The following is an 18,133-nucleotide window of genomic DNA, read 5'->3' as shown; positions in this document are numbered from 1 at the left end:
CAAATTCAGCCACCTACGGTACTCGGGCAAACTGTACCCCACGTCGTAGTAGGAGGGGTTTGTGGTGTGAAAGGGGAGGTACAGTACCAGACCGTGCTTTCTCGCCGTTGCGGAGCATCCGGGAGCGAGAAAGGGTCTTCGCTACGAGAGCATGATACATGCGGCTTTGTCGTCCGTCTCTTTGCCGCACACCAACGTCAAGCGACGTGTAAGTCGAGGCTGAACCGACTAGAGTAAGGGCGCCGCCTGCACGGGCGCGTATAGTGAGCCTCGCCTTCTAAAACATAACGATTTCGTAGAATCACCGAACGAAAACGTCTAAATTGGCTGATTGTTGTTGGCAGGAACGCAAACGGAAAATGATCTCGCCCGTTATCGAACGATTGGCCGCGATACTCGAGGAGGAAAATGCTGATGAACTGAAGAGTTTTCTTTCTGCAGAAAAAGGATTTCGATCTAAACAGGTATGGAATGGTTGCATTTTTTATCGCTGCACACCATTGTATTTTTTTCGTTAGTATGAAGATCATGGCATGTCAATGTCATTAGTTCACTATGTGGCGGGAAGAGAGTTTGAGACGGCGGAGGAAGCCGAGGAGTGGCTCAGTTATGCGATTGCGCAACAGTATGAAGATATTGAAAAGCAATCCGGAGTGGTATGATTACGTTTTTGGATTGGTAAATTAATTGATGCGTTGATGGAGTTTAAATTCCGCCCACTTCATTGTGCGTGCAAGTGGGGAAATATTTTTGGCGTTCAATGGCTCGTCAGTCACGGTGCAAATATCAACGTGAAAGACTTTGTATGACTTGGAATTTATTTCGTATGGTTTCCACTCATCACCCTTTTTTAGGATGGACGTACGACATATTCTCATGCCTGTGAAAGTTCTGTTGACACAATGGAGAAATTAGTCTATCTCAAAGAACGTGGCTACATTTTGTCATCATCCGATATTGTAACAGATTTGATAGCAAACCTATGTCAACAGTAACTCTTGATTGATAGGTTTCGGCAGCTTTCAATCAATTTTCGTCGTCTGAAAAAGCTGACGAAATATTTTATTATTTTGTTAATAAAGATGGTTTGAGCGTTGATGCTATTGAAGAAAAGGTGATATATAATGTGCTTTTGTTTGCTACATGTGCAATATTATTAATAGCATGGGTGGACTCCTCTGCATGGTGCCTGCATTTTTGGAAGCATTTTTGGAATGAAATGGCTTTTAGAACACAACGCTGATATCAATAGCGTCACCAAGGTTAGAATATTTCACTTGTGATACTTTCATTCTTTTTTTGATCTTCAGGCCGGCCAAACGCCTTTTATGTTGGCGTGTGAAGGTCCCATCAATCGTTCAGCGAAAGTTCGCTACTTGGATGGAAAAGGAGCCAACTGTCAAGCAAAAGATGACGTGAGATGGTTTTTTATTTGCTACAACTTCAATCAACAAATCGCCGGTTTCTTATTCAGATTGGACAGACAGCTTTGTTTTATGCCACCACATCTTATGAGTGTGAAGATGACGAAGTGAAAGATGTTCTTCGATATCTTGTAATTGAGAAAGGCATTGATATCAATTCTGTGGATGAGGTACTGTATTCTTACTTTCTCCTCTGATCCCGGATAAACTCGGGAAGCTGAAAATCACGTGATCGCTCCTTTTTGGGGGCAGCGGTCGGTCATGTGGCCGATTAAGATACTCTGATGGCACCAAGTCATTACCCTCATTCACCGAATCACGTCAAGGCGAGAAATTGCCGTCCTTGATAGCTTTGTTGTTCCTCGCTTATAGGGCGCCATGAACACTGCAAACAGTTTTGTAGAGTGAATTGTTTGGCCAGAGCAGTTCTAAACCACCAAATCTATAGATAGTGGTGCAACGTTGGGGTGAGAATTAAATAATCACCTGCTATGTGTAAAAAGCCAATTATATTTGCTGGCCGCTGACCTGAAGGGAATAGCGGTCAAAACTGCCCGTGCCAATCTAGATGGCAAGTTCTAGTAGTTTCTGGGCCTTATTGGCGACGAACAGCTGAGCTATCAGCAGAAAATGGCCAATTACTAGGCAATTTCTCACCTCGCGGTGAATGAAGGTAATGACTTGGTGCGATCGAGAGTATCTTAATCGGCCACATGACCGATCGCTGCCCCCAAAAGGGGGTGATCACGTGATTTTCAGCTACCAAGCCCTTCTCCTCCCCGAATTTATCCGGGATCAGAGGAGAAGGGCCTGGCACGCGTGGCTTTAGTCTTACGATATTTTGCATTCTTGTTTGAATATTCTATTTTTAGGAGGGAATGACACCCTTATTGGACGCCTGTGAGGAGCATCCTACTGTTTTCGTCATTGAACAACTAATTGAATTAGGAGCGGATGTTTTTGTCCAAGATGAGGTTAGTCAGAATGTTTATTCCTCACTTGTTCTCTATTCAGATCTTTGTAGAACAAACAAAATGCATTGCATAAGGTTGCAATGAGCTATTCAACGGTAGACAAGTCAACCATTGATCTGTTGATTAGGATTGGTGTTGACGTCACGTGTCAAGATGAGGTGACGTGTTTTTTGTATATTAAAGAGTATCTGTAACGTGAATTTAAGGAAGGAAACACGCCTTATCAGGTGGCCGAAGACGGTGAACGGAGGTCTCTCCTTCGACAGCATTACGTACGTCATCATTTTGATTCAGTTCCCTTATGCATTTCTTTTAATAGGACGCTGCCCGATTTTCCGTTCTTCAACGAGAAACGGTTCGTCCGGATTCAATTAAATCGTGCGTAGTTGGAAGAGAAATGGCGGGAAAGACGACGTACGTGAATTCGCTTCTGCAACTCAATCAATCCCCGCCAAAAGAAAACGATCGCACACCCGGTGTTGATATCCATAATTGTGAAAATGAGAAAGTTGGCAAAGGGTCGTGGTGGGACTTTGGTGCCCAACCCACATTCCACAGCGCACATGGGCTCTTCTTTCAGAAGTCCAATACAATGTTCAATCTCATTCTTCCCATTCGAAAGGGAGACGAAATGACGTCAGAAAAGGGCCTTCTAGAAGAAGGCCAATTCTGGTGCGCGTTTGCCAAGGCTTCATTAAGAACGCCTCTGTCTCACGTGACGTCGCTCATTCCATTTATGATAATATTCAATTTAATCGGTTTTGAAGAAAAGAGGGGAATCGAAGTGTGTTTCAAGATGAAACGAGTCGCCAGAGAGCTTCAGAAACTATTTGGCAATACGTTCAATATTGAACTTGGTCACGTGATTGAAATGGATTGCAGTAAGAGCACTTCGGTTCGCATGGACGATTGTCGTCAGAAACTCAAGAAAATTCGTGAAAAAATGCTAGAGGTAATAACAGAATAATCTAATAATGATTTTTTGCCACATTTTTGTTTTCACAGGCTGCGGATGGCATTCCAAAATTGTGCCACGAAATTGAGAAGCATCTCTCTATTCCGGATGAAGAGAGAGAACATCCATTGGCCTATTTTCTGACAACTGAAGAATTCCACAAGTGGATTGCTCAAGAGGTCAAACTCGTTCTAAACGAGGACGAGAAAAAAGTTGCCGTCGAATATCTTGACTCTTCCGGATTAGTAAGCGATTAGTATTTGCTTTGAAGTAATTAACAATATGTTCATATAGATTATTAATCTGGGTCGTTGCATCTGTGTTCGACCTCAGTGGCTTTGTCATAATGTTATCGGTCCTCTTTTGGCTCCACCCTGGTTCCCAGTCGCCATGCAGACGGGGAAATCGGGAAAGGCTTCAAAGGGCGACATTGAATCGGCTCTGACGGCATTTGAAGACGACCTCATATACAAGGGCCGTCCATCTGCATTCGTTGTGAAGGCTAACGTTGCAATTGAGGTTCTTCGCTATTTGGATCTGTGCATTGAGCTGGAAGACGCTCCCAGAATGTATCAGATTCCCGCTCTTCTCGATGATTCAATTCCTCCTGCCGCCTGGGTTAAAGATTTGGAGCTGGACGTGTATCGTGGCCAACGATACGAGTGCGATAAACCGATTGATATTATCTCACCGTCGTCGTTCGTCATTCTTCAATGTCGTTGCTCTCGTCTGACGGACACAAGTGAAGAGCTTTGGAAGAACGGCATCAAATTAGTTAGGATCGTCGACAGTAAAGTAATCGAGTGTCTAATCCAATTTGGAATGAAAAAGGGACGTCATTGCATTGACGTCATTCTTCGTTGGTCAAGCAAAATCAGCTGCGAGGCCGAGACGAGAAAATTCTTCAAGGAACTGAAGTTGCTGATCGCTGAAGCGTGCGACGAACGAAGTCCGGGAGTTATTCTCAACTGGTTCTATTTAGACAGTTCTCATCTTCAGCAACTCAACGAAGATCCTGCTATTTATTCGTCAAGTGAAGTTGATAAGAAAGTCAATGAAAAGGCTCTCGATCACCTCTTGTTTTCCGCTCGCCCTGAAAGACGTCATCGTTCATCGGTCAGAGACTTAGTGGTTCTATCCGGTTTTGCTTCGGGTATTCATTTTTTGAGTACCTTTTCTTTTTAAAAATTATTTTATTCAGGTACTTTTCCCCCTGATGATGCTCCGTTATCAGACGATCTGATCACAGCCTGCGCTCACGTCAAGGGTTCATTGTGGGAAAATCTTGGCTCCTCTCTACATATTGATGATAATGATCTTCAATATATTCGCGAACAAATTCGTCACGACTTTTCTCGTATGGTCAAAGTGTTGAAATTGTGGAACACTGCAAAATCACCTACAGTGGGTCAGCTTCTAAGATTATTTGAGCTGTTTGAAGTTAATCGAAGGGCAATCATATTGAAATTTGAATCGCTGTGTGGGAGTAAGTAGAACTCGTCTTTTTTTGTTTTCTTAATTTTTTTGAGTGGCTGGCTGGCTGGCTGGCTGGCTGGCTGTCTTGGACGTTGCATGTAAAAATTTTTATGTCGTTGTTTATCTTTAAGAGACGAGATTCGGTGAGGTGCTCAATTAAATAAATCAATCATTCGTGCGATCCCAATTGCGTCGCCGAAGTCGTTAGGAAGATTATTATTATTTCGAAGCGTTTCATCAAGAAAGGCGAAGAGGTATTTCTCTCTGCTTTGCATCTTCTATACCGAGCGGGAGGGTAAAGCTCTCTTTTTCTAGTTGACGTACGATTACAAGTTTGAGTTTGAAACGGAAGGAAGTAAGATTTCGTGCAATTGCGGCGCTTCGGGGCTGTCGAAAGTGAATGAATTAAGAAGTTGGAAGTTTTACGCGTGACTTGCGACTTGAGATGTTTTTCTATTATCCCCGCACTAACGCTAATAACCGAAAATAAGTAAATAAGTAAGTTGAATCTTTTCCTTCAGACTGAATGGATGCGAAGGAAAAGACGAATTGGTAATAATTACATTCATGTAGTTTTGAATTGTGTAATTAATTTTTTTTCCAGATCTGTGACGTCACCTCCACATGAGATTCAGTAAGCCGAGTGCGCATGCGTTTGTTACTCTTTGTCGCTGAAGCTTCGTTCATCTCCTTCGCCGCAAGAAGACATCGACGGACGTTTATGTCGAGGCTGAGTAGTGTGATCGAATGAACCGAAAACGAATTCGTAGAATCACCGACTCACGACGAAAAACGTTGTTATTCATTAATTAGTTGGCTGATTGTTGTTGGCAGAAACGCACTCCCAGAATGATCCCGTCCGCGATCACAAGATTGATCAAGATACTCGCGAAGGAAGATGAAGATGAATTGAAGAGTTTTCTTTCTACAGAAAAAGGATTTCGATCTGAGCAGGTATGGAATGGTCGCGTTTTTCATCGCTGCACAATATTGTATTCTCCTTTTCGTTAGTACATCTTTTTGTCTTCATTATTTCACTATGTGGCGGGAAGAGAGTTTGATTCGGCGGAGGAAGCCGATGATTGGCTCAGTTATGCCATTGTGCAAAAGAATCAAGACATTGGAAAGGAATTAGAAGGGGTATGAATGCGTTTTGGATTGGTAAATTAATTGATGCGTGGATGCAGGATAGACTCCGCCCACTTCACTGTGCGTGTGGGTGGGGAAATATTTTTGGCGTTGAATAGCTCGTCAATCACGGTGCAAATATCAATGTGAAAGCCTTGGTATGACTTGGAATTGATTTCATATGGTTTCACTCATCACTCTTTTTTAGATGGGACTTACGCCATATTCTCTGGCCTGTGAAAGTTCCGTTGACACAATGAAGAAAATGGTCTGTCTCGAAGAACATGGCTACATTTTGTCACCATTGGATATTGTAACAGAACTGATATCAACCCTCTGGCAACAATAACTTTGATTTATAGGTTTGGGGAGCTGGGAATCCATTTTCGTCATCTGAAAAAACAAACGAGATTTTTAATTATCTTTTTAATGAAAAAGGATTGAGTGTCAATGCTATTGAAGAAAAGGTGATACATAATGTCCTTTTTTGCTACATGTGAAATATTTGTAATAGTATGGGTTCACTCCTCTGCATCCTGCCTGCTCCAGTGAAAGCATTTTTGGAATGAAATGGCTTGTGGAACACAAGGCTGATATCAGTAGCTTCGACAGGGTTAGAAGATGTCACTTGTGATACTTTTATTCTTATTTCATCTTCAGAGTGGGCAAACGCCTTTTATGTGGGCGTGTAAAAGTTCCATCAATCGTTCAGCGAAAGTTCGCTACTTGGTTGAAAAAGGAGCAAACTGTCAAGCAAAAGATTACGTGAGATGTAGTTTATTTGCTAAAAATTCAACAAATCGCCGTCTTTTTTATTCAGAAAGGAAACACGGCTTTGTTTCATGCCACCTATAACTCCTCAAAGTGTGAAGATGACGAAGTGAAAGATGTTCTTCGATATCTTGTCATTGAGAAAGGCATTAATATCAATTCTGTTGATAAGGTCGCATTCTTACGATATTTTGCATTTTTGTTTGTTAGTCCTATTTTTAGGAGGGAAGGACACCCTTATTGTACGCATGTGAGGAACATCCTTCTTTCCTTGTCATTCAGCAACTAATTGAATTAGGAGCTGATGTCTCTTTCAGAAATAAGGTTAGTCAGAATTCTCATTTCTCAATCGTTCTCTATTCGAATCTTTGTAGAACAAAAAAATGCAGCATATTGTTGCAGAAAGCTTTTCAAGCATAGACGCATCAGTTATTGATCTATTAATCGATTAAGAAGGGTGTTGAAATCACGTGTCAAGATCAGGTGACGTGATTTTCTTGTAAATTAGAGAGACTCTATAAACGTGAATTTCAGGACGGAAAGACGCCTCATCAGGTGGCAAGGAATGGTGAAACAAGAGCTCTCCTTCGACAGCATTACGTACGTCATCATCACTTTGATTCAGTTACCTTATGTATTTGTTTTAATTAATAGGACGCCGCTCGATTTTCCGTTCTTCAACGAGAAACGGTTCGTCCGGAAAAGGCTCTCGATGACCTTGTGGTTTCCACTCGACCGGAAAGTCGTCATCGTTCTTCTGTCAGAGATTTAGGGATCACATGCGATTTCGTTTCAGGTATGCCTTTTTTTTGACCTCTTTCTAGTTACCTCTAATTGCCTGCTTTTAGATTCTTTTCCCGCCGATGATGCTCCCGTGTCAGATCAGCTAATCAGAGCCTGTGGATCCTTATGGGAAAATATTGGAGCTTTTCTTATCAGCTCAGACGATCTTCACTACATTCGCGAGCACATTGGTCACAACAACGCTCGTATGATGGAAGTGTTGAAATTGTGGAATAGAACAGAATCACCCACAGTGGGCCAGGTTCTTGGATGGTTTGAAGAGTTTAAAGTGAACCGAAGGGCAATCAAATCAAAATATGAATCACTGTGTGGCCGTAAGTAGATATCGTCTTTTCTATTTTTTTGTTTTGTTTCTGAGTGGCTGACTGACATGCTGGCTGGCTGGCTGGCTGGCTGGCTGGCTGGCTGGCTGGCTGGCTGGCTTGGACGTTACAGAACTTTTTGTGTAATATTTTTGTATGTTATTGTTAATCTTTTGGAGACGAAATTGAATGGAAACGACAATCGGTGTTCTCACACGCCACAAGGTGAGGCCTTCTGAGGGGAAACAAGAGCAAAACCTCTCATTCACGACATTATTAAGAAGTCCCATTGACACAATTGTATTTCAACGAACCAAAACTAACCGAATCGATGTATTCTTTTATGGAGAACGCGTAAGATTGTCACACGAGTGCCTAATTTGTGTTTGAATTATTTGTACGACCAGTTCACTGCTGCAAAGTTTCGCGTTTTGGAAAGGTCTTCAGTTGAGCTCAAAGGAGTACTAGGAACTGGATATTAATATTATTAAAAAATATAGTAGTAGGTTAATTAATAATATTTAATCTTAGTCAATTTGGAACGGTTGAGAGAGGCATCTGGAAGGCTAAGGTTAGGTTATGATAACAAAGTTGATCTTGTGCCTTCTAATTTTCATTCAAAAGAATTCTAAATGCCCTATTGTGGTGGCTGTGAAACTTTAAAATCGGAGTCAAAGGAGAACAAGAGGCTCAAGAGGCTGCAATTATATGGGCCAGTTTAAGCGTTGCAGACGAAATTCAGCGAGGCGAAGGGAACATGAAAAATCGGTGTTCTCAATTAAATGAATCAATGCTGGTTATTTAGCGTGCTTTTGCTCATTTCGCTTCTTCGTGTTTTCTTTCGATTTTGATACAAGAGAGGGCGATGTTCAAGCGGAAATCGACGCGAAGACAAGACAAACTGCCAACAGAGGTACGCATCAGCAAGGTGAGGCCTCATCGAGAGGAAACACGAGCCAAACACATCGAATCCCACCTCCAGGAAGAAATCCTATCGGCTCAATGAATCCGATTTCAACCAATCGAAAATCGCCGAAATACAAGGCCGCTTCCAGGTAGGATGCGTAAGTATCTCGCGGGGGGCCCCCATTCGTGGAAAAAAATCGATGCGCTTGCATTTCCGGGCAGACGCTCCTAGTTCCGGGCCGAATTTTCGTCCGCGAAGGAACCCTACTCAAAGTCTGTCACCGCGCGGTCCAAAGCCGTGACACTTCTTCCTATTCAACGACGTTTTGGTAAGAAAAGAGCGAGTGGGCTTGGCCCGATTTTAGTTCTCTTTGAAAATGTCTTTATAGGTTTATGGGACGGTATTGTCACGTGGTCATTACGCTCAGCAACACGTGCTCACTTTGGATCAGATGTCTGTTTCATCTGAGTGTCATTTTATGCCCTCAGGTCTATTCCATGAATGAGTCAAATCTATGAGCATTGGGGTAGGAAAATAGATGAAGTTCAATTTATTTATTTATTGGGTTATTTCTAGGTACTGATGATGCTTTTCAAATTAATCACACCGATAAATCGTTTCACGTTTTCGCGCCGAGTTTGAGCGACAAGAACAATTGGCTATCGAATTTGAAAAAATTCATGGCAAAAGCGCAAAAAGGCCAAGGTCAAGAATTAATTAAAACTCATAAATCTTTTTAATTAAATGAAAATATCCAACTTGTGACTCGCGCTGTTTTTGGGTCCCAGACGGAAAAGTCACGGAATGCATGGTCTGTCGAAAAGCGAAATTCTCATCATACAATGGAAAGGTACACATACCTAAAAATCAATTATAATAATTAATCTTCTTATTGTAGCATCAGTGTCGTAATTGTGGCAAAGTTGTCTGCTCCACGTGTTCGAGTCACAAAGTCGATCTTGTTGTCTTTCAAGGCAAGACGCCGAAACCGGGTGATGAACGTCTTGAACGTGTCTGCAACGAATGCCACAACTCGCTCGAGAAAAAATCAACAAACACAGGCAAATTCATAAATATATAAATAAATAACGATTAACGCTTCTATTGTCTCTGACGTGTGTAGCAGGAGACGTTGCTTCTCCTAAATCGTTTACAATCGTCGATGCGAGACCCATTTCTTCAACCAAGGTAGTCTCTAGTAACGATTGCATAGTTAGTGGGCATTGATTCTATTGCGATTTCGTTGCGTATGGACGTGGGATGGTCGCCTAATGAAGAGGGAGAGGAAGTCCGGCTTCCCGGAATTTATTTCGCGCGCTGTTTAATCGTCCTCCGCCGCCCACCGCCTCTGCCGCCGCTCATGACGTCACGACGGGTGCGTCTTTGAAATTGAATTTGAGGTCATATGATTTTTAATTAAATATATTTGGTGGATAGGAAAGGGAGTAGATGATTCGGGTGATGACGTCACTTCGTCGGATTCCGACGATTCCGATCGACGATGATAAGGAAGAGTTGAAGACGACGCGTCGAGCGTCACTTCTCGGTGGAACGTCATGGGAACCAAGTACGTATTCAAAATAAATATGTATGCTTTTATTTTTATTGGTTTTTAGGTGGGGAAGGCGAGACGATTCCACGCGCTCCTCCACGAAAGAAGAATCAGAAACAGGCGAAAGACGAACAGGTAAGGTGAGGCGAATTATTGATTCAATAACGAAATTAACGTTCTCAGGAGGACGACGCGAGGATTTGAGTCAAATGTGATAAGAAGGCTATTTTTGGATGGGAGATGACGTAGATTCACTAATTTTTTAGTATAGCGTACCATAGAAGACTTAGTTTTTAAAAATAGGCATAACTGAGTCAGACGACGAAATAATCTGGAAGGTAATATCTTCTTTGTCATTTCTCTTCCTTTATTTAATTCTTTTGTGTAGGAACGGGGGTCCTGGGCATGACCTCCCAAGAAAAAAAAACTGCATCCAAAGGGTCCTGAGCAAGACCCGTTCAAAAACTGCTCCTTTCGGGGTCCTGGGCATGACCCCGTCAAATAAACTGCCCGCGCAAGAGGGGAAACCATGTCATTTTTTTCTTCTTTATTTCAATAAATTGTCTGTACCTCTCCCTGTGCTCCATGGCGGCGGCAGCGCACGCGGGGGTGCACCACCCCGCCGGTGCCCTAATCTAACCTATCTAATCTAACCTAAGCTCTCCCAGGGTGCCCACCCGCGCAACGAAACGACGCGTGCTCGTGTTATGCGCCTGCTACACTACAAAATTTCGTGCCAAAACCAATCCGTCATTCTCTTCACTTGTCGAGTCGTCTCTCATCGCTGACTTTACTATACGTCTCCTAGACATCAAAGCCAGCCTGAAATTACTACTCCCTCTACTAAAACACATCCTCACGCGTTTCTTCTTTGTTGCCATCATATCAATATTGATTGAACAAACGCATAGCTATTAATAAAGAAAGAGAAATCATGTTTTTATTTCTGAAGTAAATATACCTACAGGAGAAGGCTATGAGCGTTCAGAAACGATTCCACGCACACGTGTAGTCGAGTCTGACGAGATTGGTAATAGCCGCATGACTAATGTCCAACTTGAGCGGAAATTACAGCCCTCGGAGAACAGTCAAACAGTACGTTTATCTTCCTAGTAATCAATCACGTGTTATTAGTTTATTCAGAGCAATAAGAAATATACTTTGTAAATTCGATGAAGGCGAAGGCACGTTGACCCTTTAGGAGTGCTTCTTTATACCAGGCTAGAAAACGTAATCGGAGTCAGGTGACAGGTCACGTTCGTCCGGCAAACCAAGGAATAGTTGTGCTATATTACAATAGTCAATAGACGATGCTTCCAAGTGCCACTGTTTCTCTTATGAATATGTGGAGGAGAAGACAAGGAGAAGTGGGAAAAAGTTCTTACCCCCGCGCCAATCAACCGTGCATCGATCGTCGCATCGATCACTTGCTCCAAATCGATACGAAACATATAACAACGGCGTCTCTAGAGATTTACGACGTCAAAAAAACCACAACCAAAAACGCGAGTGAACCTAAACTTTTCGCGTCGATTCGCCACATCGTTTCTTATAATTAGTCCCTTGAACTCAATAGCCATCATATGCTATATATGACACGTCTATAGAGAAGTGAGAGCTATGCATGTGCATGGGGAGTTCTATTTTCTCAATATCGCGTTTGGAAAAGGAGACCAAGACCCTGTATCTACGATGGACGGTACGCTTTTTTTTGGGCCACTCCTCCTTCAATCGACGATGCTGCTGTGCTCTCGTGAAGAAGATGCACTTGCTATACGGCGAATCAGCAAGGTTTCACTGTTCCATGTGGTGAGGATAGTGTTGGAGGAAACTGCATGATAGCGTCTACGATGAGATTCTGAGCTTCAAACGCAAAGAATCTTACGCGTTCTCCGAGAAAACGGCCCCTTCGGCTTGTTTTGGCGAGCTGGAACCCGATTGTGGTCAAGGGAATTATTCCTAACATCGTGAATGACTGAATGAGAGGTTTTGCTTCTGTTTCCCCGTAGGAGGCCTCACCTTGCCAAACTGTACTTCTGTTGGTATTTTGTCTTGTCGTCACGTCGAATTCCGCTTGAAAACGGCCTTCTCGGTGTAAAAATCGCAAAGAAAGCGCAAAAGCATAATGAGCCAAAGCGCGCTAAATAACCTGCATTGACTCATTTAATTGAGCGACGATTTTTCCATGTTTCCATTCGTCTTACTGAATTTCGTCTTCTAAAGACAAAAAATACAACAATCATTAATAAAAAATCGGCAACGTTCAAGCCAGCCAGCCAGCCAGCCAAAAGTTCAGAATTACATATAGGTCAAAAAAGTAACAACAATAAAAATATCTACTTACGGCCATACAGTGATTCATATTTCAATAGGATTGCCCTTTGGTTAATCTCAAACTCCTCAAACCATCGTAGAAGCTGACCCACTGTAGGTGTATTTGCATTGTTCCACCACTTCAACCATACGAGCGCAGTTGTGATGAAAGCGTCTGCAAATGCAGTCAAGATCGTCTGGCAAGCGCCGAAATTTTCCCACTGACGCGAGCGCATGTGATCAGATTGTCAGATATCAGCGCAGATCATCAGCGGGAAAACGGACTTCCCGCTCGGTATGACGGTCATGCACGAGTAAGAATGGGTTCCCTCTGGCCAAATGACGAGACAATTCCAAGCGTCCCACGTCTTCCCTTGATCGTAGCTCGACGCTCAACGCAAACATACGAGCTGCCCCGTGAAATTTGTACTGATTTTGAATGCTAATGAGAATGCTTCAGTCGGACAACTCAACAGGCTGTAAAGAGAAAAAAAGAAATTTATTACATCTGACCTTTTGATATAAGTACTGCTATGGCCTGGCTCAATGAGTCACCTGGCATTCATTGGGTAAGCAATCTCCTCGGACATTCGTTCGATTGTAGAGCATTCCCGGAATTCCACAAACGACTGTGATCTAAACAAAACAACGTTGATGTAGTGCAATTTTGACGACAATTTCAAAATTAATTAATTAATTCGCAGAGCTATTTCTCCTACTCACCGTCACTATAGATACACTTCTTCGGTTTTCATCCACGACTGTCCATCAATGATGTCATGATAATGACTGCAGAAGACGAGACGCATCTTCTACATATCCCAACATTTAATTAGCAATACCTAATAATTTAATTAATTAATCAACCAATCAGCTCACCTGAAGTCCTGCTCCAGGTCTGGGCGAAAAAAAGCGATCGTGTATTATAGTTCCGATTTGATGAGTAATAACGACGGGATCGGACAGGCATGGCAGGAGTCCGACTCAGTGACTGATTCCGAACATCGTTCCCGCTACGTAATTACGGCGCCGCCAAGTCTCTGATCACGCCGACGATCGCTGCCGCCATTTCGGCCTTCGGTTAGAGTGATTAGATTGCCGTTCGGCGCCGCGGTGATCAGGTTGATCGGCTCCTGAGATTTCGTGAGTAGTGAGTAGGCTGCTGGTGGAGTCGATCGTTTTTACTGAGGATCGTGTTCGGATTGATGCGATAGCAGCCTCCGGCGAAGGCTGCGAAAGCGAATAGGCGAGTAAACACAAAGCCACCTACCCCACCGTCGGGGAGGGGTGGGAGGGGCGTCACGAGACCTCGAATCGAGGCACGCGCACCGCATTCCTTGACTAATCAAAGTCAAATCATAGATGGTCAAATCAATGTCTCAGTGCTTCCTTCATGCTTAGTACACTGTACACGTGTACCCTCATTGCTAAGGCTGTAACACTTTGCTACACTAAAACAATAATTAGACCACGTATAAATACGATATAGTCACGGTAGGTCAGTGATACAATAGAAAATAAACAAATTAACACTGCACAATGCGACGATGCGCCTAAGGGCCGAAAACCAGACTAACCTGTCCTTCTCCACGAAACTTCCCCTTCACCATTCTTTTTGCAGCACACTCGATATAAGCGCATGAGTCCTTGGATTCGTTCCAATACGGCCAAAAACTCGCCTGCACCAGGCCTCGCGCTCGGATCCTCTTCAATCAGCCGACGACACATCTGCTTCACGTCGGGATGAGCCACTTACAACGAATGTTCAATTCGACAACTCACAACCGGATGCTGTCGAATCAGCAATTCAATGACAGTAACAGCCAAACTGTAAACGTCGGCCATGTTCGTGTTGTGCATGCGTTGACCTAGCTTTTTCCGGGCTTCGTTCAGGAGCTAAATATTCGGGACTCAGAAGCTAGGACCAGCCGAGAGCCAGACTTGAGCAAAGCGAGCCGCGCCCAAATCGCAAATTTTCTTCTCCATAAGTGACGTCACGACAACATTAGTAGAGCGAATGTCTCCGTGCAAAATACCGTTGGGCCCGAGTTGATGAAGATAGCTGATTCCAGCTAGCATGCAGTCATCCCCGACGCCAGATCGATTTGTTCTCTTAGAGAGAGAGGCTCCTTGCAACGAACAGAGGCCTTGATGACGTCAGACAAGTGACGATTCGAATTAAGCGGCGTGTCGTTCACCGTCTTTTTCCACTTCTCAGACGAACATTCTCGGCGTTTTTTCTTACCTATAGAGCGATCGAGGTCGTTCACGAGACCAATGAAACAGCGATGACGTAGATGAAGACAACGGCCACAGTGGGTTCCTCATTGGGACCTTGCTACACAGCAGATCGAGTAACAGAAACAGTAAAGGCAAGTTTTTAGTGTGTCTCACTCTGCTTAGAGTAATACTCTTTTAGTTATGGTTCGTAAGGACTTTATGCACATATTTTAACCTGCTATAGATTGAAAGACGCGTGGTGCTTGAAAGTAGCCTCGATCTTCTCCCTAGCTGCATGATCTCCCGTATAAACACGGGAGGGGAAGAAGGGCTTGGCGAAAGCGACTTAAGCGAGGCTACTTGAACGATTGCGCGGCGCCGACAAACTGAATGGATGGGCAAGAGGAAATGAAGAGACCAGCAATAGAAATGATTCCCATTATAGAGAAACCGAAATGAAGAGGAACTATAGAGATCACGTATTCAGATGTCCTATGGACTCACTTTCGACGGCAAGAGATACGACGCGCGGACGCAGGCGTACGGACTGAAGGGAGGCGATAGGAGCAATATATAGTTAACTTAGCGGCGGGTAAAGCGAACGATAAACGTACCCGTAGCCGTGCAGTTGAGCGCGGCGTCTAAAGTATACTAGTACGGAGCGCGTCGCTAGGAAATGAGAGGAAATCAACGCACCCCTTCAATTAGTTTCCGAGACGCACCCTCCGCGCCGCCACTGCATGATATTTAGCATATGACGTTTTCGTATTCATGCAAAATGCAAATTCGCAGATATAATCTGCGTCCTTCGCTTCCTTCGTTTCCTTCATGCGGTTCCTTCAGTTCCCCAACTTCCTGCACTCCCCTCACTCCCTTCACTTCCTTCACTTCCTTCATTTCCATCAAGTACTTAATTAATTCCTTTACTTCGTATCTAACTCCCGTTCAAAATTTCTAATTACAGAATTAGAGGATGGGCTAGATTTACTTACTGCACATGTATAGGCGACTACTAGCGCTAGTGAAGTAGACGATAAAATCGATGTGTTTACCTCATATGCAGATTTTGCTTGACTTCCACTTACGTCATCTGTTTGTACAGCACATAAACAACTTGCCACAAAGAAAGCACTATATATAGCCGATATTTGCCTTCAGTTCCTCGCAGTTCAGCGGCAGCAGTGAGCAAGATATCTAAAATGCTACTGAAGCTTTTCTTTCTCGTCCTTTCTCTCAACTCAGTTTCTGCGTCAAGCGACGTTGAAGGTAAGAATAGATAACGTCCAGCTTTGGCATTTGAAAATTTAATTTGTTAGGTTGCTCGCCTAAGAAAAATTCCACCAGACGCGCTCCACGCATTCATCATTCGTGCTTGACGCTGGCATTGAATCCAAAATTCCAGCCTGGAATACACAGAATTAAGCCCTCGAACTCATCATCCGCGTTTTCTGTAAAGCAGTTCAGTTTTCTGTTCAGAATTTTTTGCAACGTATGTTCTATAGACGTACTGTCTCGCAGACGGGTGGACTCTGATTATGAAAGTGAACAGCAATTCGATAAAATTCACATACAACAGCACTCTATGGGAAAACTCAGAAGTTTACAATCCGGAGAAGGTCAACTTGGACAACACGGAAGCCAAACTCGAATCGTATTACACAGTACCTTTTGACGAAGTTCTTCTTCTATTGAAAACGGGTGAAACGCTGAACGAACTGGTCTTGGATCAGCCTGCCGCTTCTATGAAAGATCTCATGGGCACAGGCGAGCATCATCCTACTGATCTTGGCCGATCAGCTTGGAAGACTCTAGTTCCATACTCTTCTCTTCAGTACAATTGTAACAGGGTATGGATTTTAATGTGCATATGCAGATTTCTACATTATGGTTGCTTTCATAGGAAGGATTCAACTGCCGCTCAGACTGGACTGGTGCTTATAGCCGCGTGAGAATTGGGATAATTGGCAACCAAGAGAATAACTGTAATTCATGTGACTCTTGGATCGGAATTGGCGGCTTTGGCCACTTGTGCTCGCCACATGCAGCAAACAATACTGTTGGAAACTTTGCCTCATGCAGTGCAGACAACGGCGACAGAAACACATTCTCTATTGGATATGTTTTTGTTCGTTGACAGCCTTTGGGTTACTTATGTACCCCTTCGCTGCGAAAACAAAGTTGGTGTCTTTTTTGCAGTTTGCTCAGCGATTCTGTTGTGCGTCAGTCTTGTGCGCAACTAGCTGCTGTGCTTTTTGATGTTGAGGTAATCAAAGTCTTGCATTCAGTTGTTGCTCTCTTACGCGAAGGCTGGTTTGTTGACGATCTGTCGTCATTCGCTGCCGGTGAGTACCAGAATTATACATTAGGGTACATGGTGCAGACCTATACAGATAGAGGACTGCATCAATAACCCGTACTTAATTAATTAAAAGACCCATACATCCTCTTCTCTTTATACGCGAATGCCTCGCTATAGCAAAAGATTGGATAAGACCAACTCGATGGTGTACGCCTTTAGACACTGACTGGGGAGGGGAGGACACACAATTACGCATCCGCGTAAGGAGATTGCGACGCTTCTTTGACGGGAATCCGCTGGTTGCTCTGTGCGACGGTTTTCAATTAGGGGTCACGCTCGATGCTGCTGTTGGCGCTGAGTAGACCTGTCTGGTCGCTTTGGTACCTCTTGCGGCGACGGCGTTGGATTCCAGTTGCAATGCAGAGTCGGACTACCCTAATTTGCTTGCATAGCCTGTTGCGACACAAATCCTGACGTCTATCTATCTGGACATCGTACGAAGGGGTGCATGTGGTAGACGGCGCTGCAGGACGTCTGTGTCCCATTAGGATTCTTTTATGCCAATTGCAAAGCGATAGATCTGAGCTTCAAACACAAATGAGGCCCTCGTGTGAGAATCTTACGCGTTCTCCGTGAAAACGGCCATACGTTCGGGTTTTTTTGTTTAGCTGGAACCCGATTGTGGCCTAGGGACTTCTTCCTAACATCGTGAATGAGAGGTTTCGCTTTGTTTCCCCGTAGGAGGTCTCACCTTGCCAACATGTACTTCCGTTGGTACTTTGTCTTGCCGTCACGTCGCATTCCGCTTGAAAATCGCCTTCTCTGTATAAAAATCGAAAAGAAAGCGAAGAGCAAAAATGTGCCAAAGCGCGCTAAATAACCGGCATTGATTCATTTAATTAAGTACATTTTACATGCAACGTCCAAGCCGGCCAGCCACTCAGAAACACTCCCTTACGGTAATACCATAGGTAGTATAAATAGGGTAATTAATAGTAAAACAAGGTG

At 43.6% G+C, this 18,133-nt stretch overlaps 4 protein-coding genes and 2 long non-coding RNA genes across 23 annotated transcripts; 5 read left to right on the top strand and 1 right to left on the bottom strand.

The window, feature by feature from the left end:
- The first annotated feature begins 132 nt into the window (after positions 1-132).
- Positions 133-5,003, top strand: LOC136193805 (death-associated protein kinase 1-like). 3 transcript variants are annotated; one of them, XM_065982790.1, is made up of 16 exons: positions 133-208; positions 345-464; positions 519-656; positions 705-803; positions 855-959; positions 1,010-1,114; positions 1,164-1,262; positions 1,311-1,415; positions 1,475-1,594; positions 2,297-2,398; positions 2,449-2,556; positions 2,605-2,670; positions 2,718-3,350; positions 3,404-3,598; positions 3,648-4,506; positions 4,555-5,003. In XM_065982790.1, the coding sequence occupies exons 1-16, from the start codon at positions 152-154 to the stop codon at positions 4,845-4,847; spliced, it is 3,204 nt and encodes a 1,067-aa protein (XP_065838862.1). In that variant the 5' UTR covers positions 133-151; the 3' UTR covers positions 4,848-5,003. The 3 variants fall into 3 exon arrangements, with proteins under 3 accessions (XP_065838862.1, XP_065838861.1, XP_065838863.1); XM_065982789.1 differs by having other exon boundaries at positions 300-464; XM_065982791.1 differs by having other exon boundaries at positions 135-233; positions 300-464.
- A 483-nt stretch (positions 5,004-5,486) lies between these two features.
- LOC136193516 (26S proteasome non-ATPase regulatory subunit 10-like) lies at positions 5,487-8,036 on the top strand. Its single transcript, XM_065982426.1, has 13 exons — positions 5,487-5,783; positions 5,841-5,969; positions 6,017-6,115; positions 6,166-6,270; positions 6,320-6,424; positions 6,472-6,570; positions 6,618-6,722; positions 6,778-6,900; positions 6,951-7,052; positions 7,103-7,211; positions 7,263-7,328; positions 7,383-7,524; positions 7,577-8,036. Exons 4-10 carry the CDS (start codon positions 6,166-6,168, stop codon positions 7,178-7,180), a joined length of 717 nt encoding a protein of 238 aa, XP_065838498.1. The 5' UTR covers positions 5,487-5,783; positions 5,841-5,969; positions 6,017-6,115; the 3' UTR covers positions 7,181-7,211; positions 7,263-7,328; positions 7,383-7,524; positions 7,577-8,036.
- An 85-nt stretch (positions 8,037-8,121) lies between these two features.
- Positions 8,122-9,822, top strand: LOC136193987 (pleckstrin homology domain-containing family F member 2-like). Its single transcript, XM_065982995.1, has 9 exons — positions 8,122-8,188; positions 8,242-8,405; positions 8,459-8,762; positions 8,817-8,898; positions 8,963-9,069; positions 9,130-9,267; positions 9,318-9,446; positions 9,530-9,591; positions 9,640-9,822. Exons 6-9 carry the CDS (start codon positions 9,243-9,245, stop codon positions 9,820-9,822), a joined length of 399 nt encoding a protein of 132 aa, XP_065839067.1. The 5' UTR covers positions 8,122-8,188; positions 8,242-8,405; positions 8,459-8,762; positions 8,817-8,898; positions 8,963-9,069; positions 9,130-9,242.
- Positions 9,823-9,868: 46 nt separating this feature from the next.
- On the top strand, positions 9,869-10,858 carry LOC136194257 (uncharacterized). The gene is made up of 4 exons (XR_010671586.1): positions 9,869-10,116; positions 10,179-10,308; positions 10,358-10,428; positions 10,477-10,858. It is a non-coding gene; the product is annotated as an uncharacterized lncRNA (long non-coding RNA).
- Positions 10,840-17,988, bottom strand: LOC136194253 (uncharacterized). Of its 16 annotated transcripts, XR_010671563.1 has the most exons (15): positions 17,877-17,988; positions 17,353-17,825; positions 17,267-17,296; positions 15,441-17,208; positions 15,062-15,373; positions 13,486-15,001; positions 13,330-13,418; positions 13,162-13,242; positions 12,638-13,083; positions 12,313-12,510; positions 12,179-12,252; positions 11,809-12,124; positions 11,454-11,759; positions 11,259-11,402; positions 10,840-11,204 (listed from the first exon to the last, which is right to left on the bottom strand). It is a non-coding gene; the product is annotated as an uncharacterized lncRNA (long non-coding RNA). The 16 variants fall into 16 exon arrangements; XR_010671565.1 differs by having other exon boundaries at positions 10,840-11,097; positions 11,154-11,204; positions 11,255-11,402; positions 15,441-17,825; XR_010671559.1 differs by having other exon boundaries at positions 10,840-11,097; positions 11,154-11,204; positions 15,441-17,825.
- On the top strand, positions 15,173-17,110 carry LOC136194251 (uncharacterized). The gene is made up of 5 exons (XM_065983323.1): positions 15,173-15,418; positions 15,985-16,092; positions 16,143-16,276; positions 16,329-16,673; positions 16,727-17,110. The coding sequence occupies exons 2-5, from the start codon at positions 16,026-16,028 to the stop codon at positions 16,958-16,960; spliced, it is 780 nt and encodes a 259-aa protein (XP_065839395.1). The 5' UTR covers positions 15,173-15,418; positions 15,985-16,025; the 3' UTR covers positions 16,961-17,110.
- Positions 17,989-18,133: the final 145 nt, after the last annotated feature.

This window comes from Oscarella lobularis, chromosome 12, assembly GCF_947507565.1.
Source record: "Oscarella lobularis chromosome 12, ooOscLobu1.1, whole genome shotgun sequence".
NCBI lineage: Eukaryota > Metazoa > Porifera > Homoscleromorpha > Homosclerophorida > Oscarellidae > Oscarella > Oscarella lobularis.
Note: the sequence above shows the minus strand (reverse complement) of the source record. Positions and strands in the feature narration are given on the sequence as shown.

Coding starts and splice junctions, on each gene's coding strand:
- LOC136193805 (XM_065982789.1), top strand. CDS start 152: ATGATACATGCGGCTTTGTCGTCCGTCTCTTTGCCGCACACCAACGTC. Junction 960..1,009: donor TTTTGTCATCATCCGATATT/GTAACAGATTTG, acceptor CTTGATTGATAG/GTTTCGGCAGCTTTCAATCA. Junction 3,599..3,647: donor ATCTTGACTCTTCCGGATTA/GTAAGCGATTAG, acceptor ATGTTCATATAG/ATTATTAATCTGGGTCGTTG.
- LOC136193516 (XM_065982426.1), top strand. CDS start 6,166: ATGGGACTTACGCCATATTCTCTGGCCTGTGAAAGTTCCGTTGACACA. Junction 6,571..6,617: donor ATATCAGTAGCTTCGACAGG/GTTAGAAGATGT, acceptor TTTCATCTTCAG/AGTGGGCAAACGCCTTTTAT. Junction 6,901..6,950: donor ATATCAATTCTGTTGATAAG/GTCGCATTCTTA, acceptor TCCTATTTTTAG/GAGGGAAGGACACCCTTATT.
- LOC136193987 (XM_065982995.1), top strand. CDS start 9,243: ATGAGTCAAATCTATGAGCATTGGG. Junction 9,447..9,529: donor AAAAGCGCAAAAAGGCCAAG/GTCAAGAATTAA, acceptor TTTGGGTCCCAG/ACGGAAAAGTCACGGAATGC. Junction 9,592..9,639: donor TCTCATCATACAATGGAAAG/GTACACATACCT, acceptor TTCTTATTGTAG/CATCAGTGTCGTAATTGTGG.
- LOC136194251 (XM_065983323.1), top strand. CDS start 16,026: ATGCTACTGAAGCTTTTCTTTCTCGTCCTTTCTCTCAACTCAGTTTCT. Junction 16,277..16,328: donor ACTCATCATCCGCGTTTTCT/GTAAAGCAGTTC, acceptor TATGTTCTATAG/ACGTACTGTCTCGCAGACGG. Junction 16,674..16,726: donor TTCAGTACAATTGTAACAGG/GTATGGATTTTA, acceptor TTGCTTTCATAG/GAAGGATTCAACTGCCGCTC.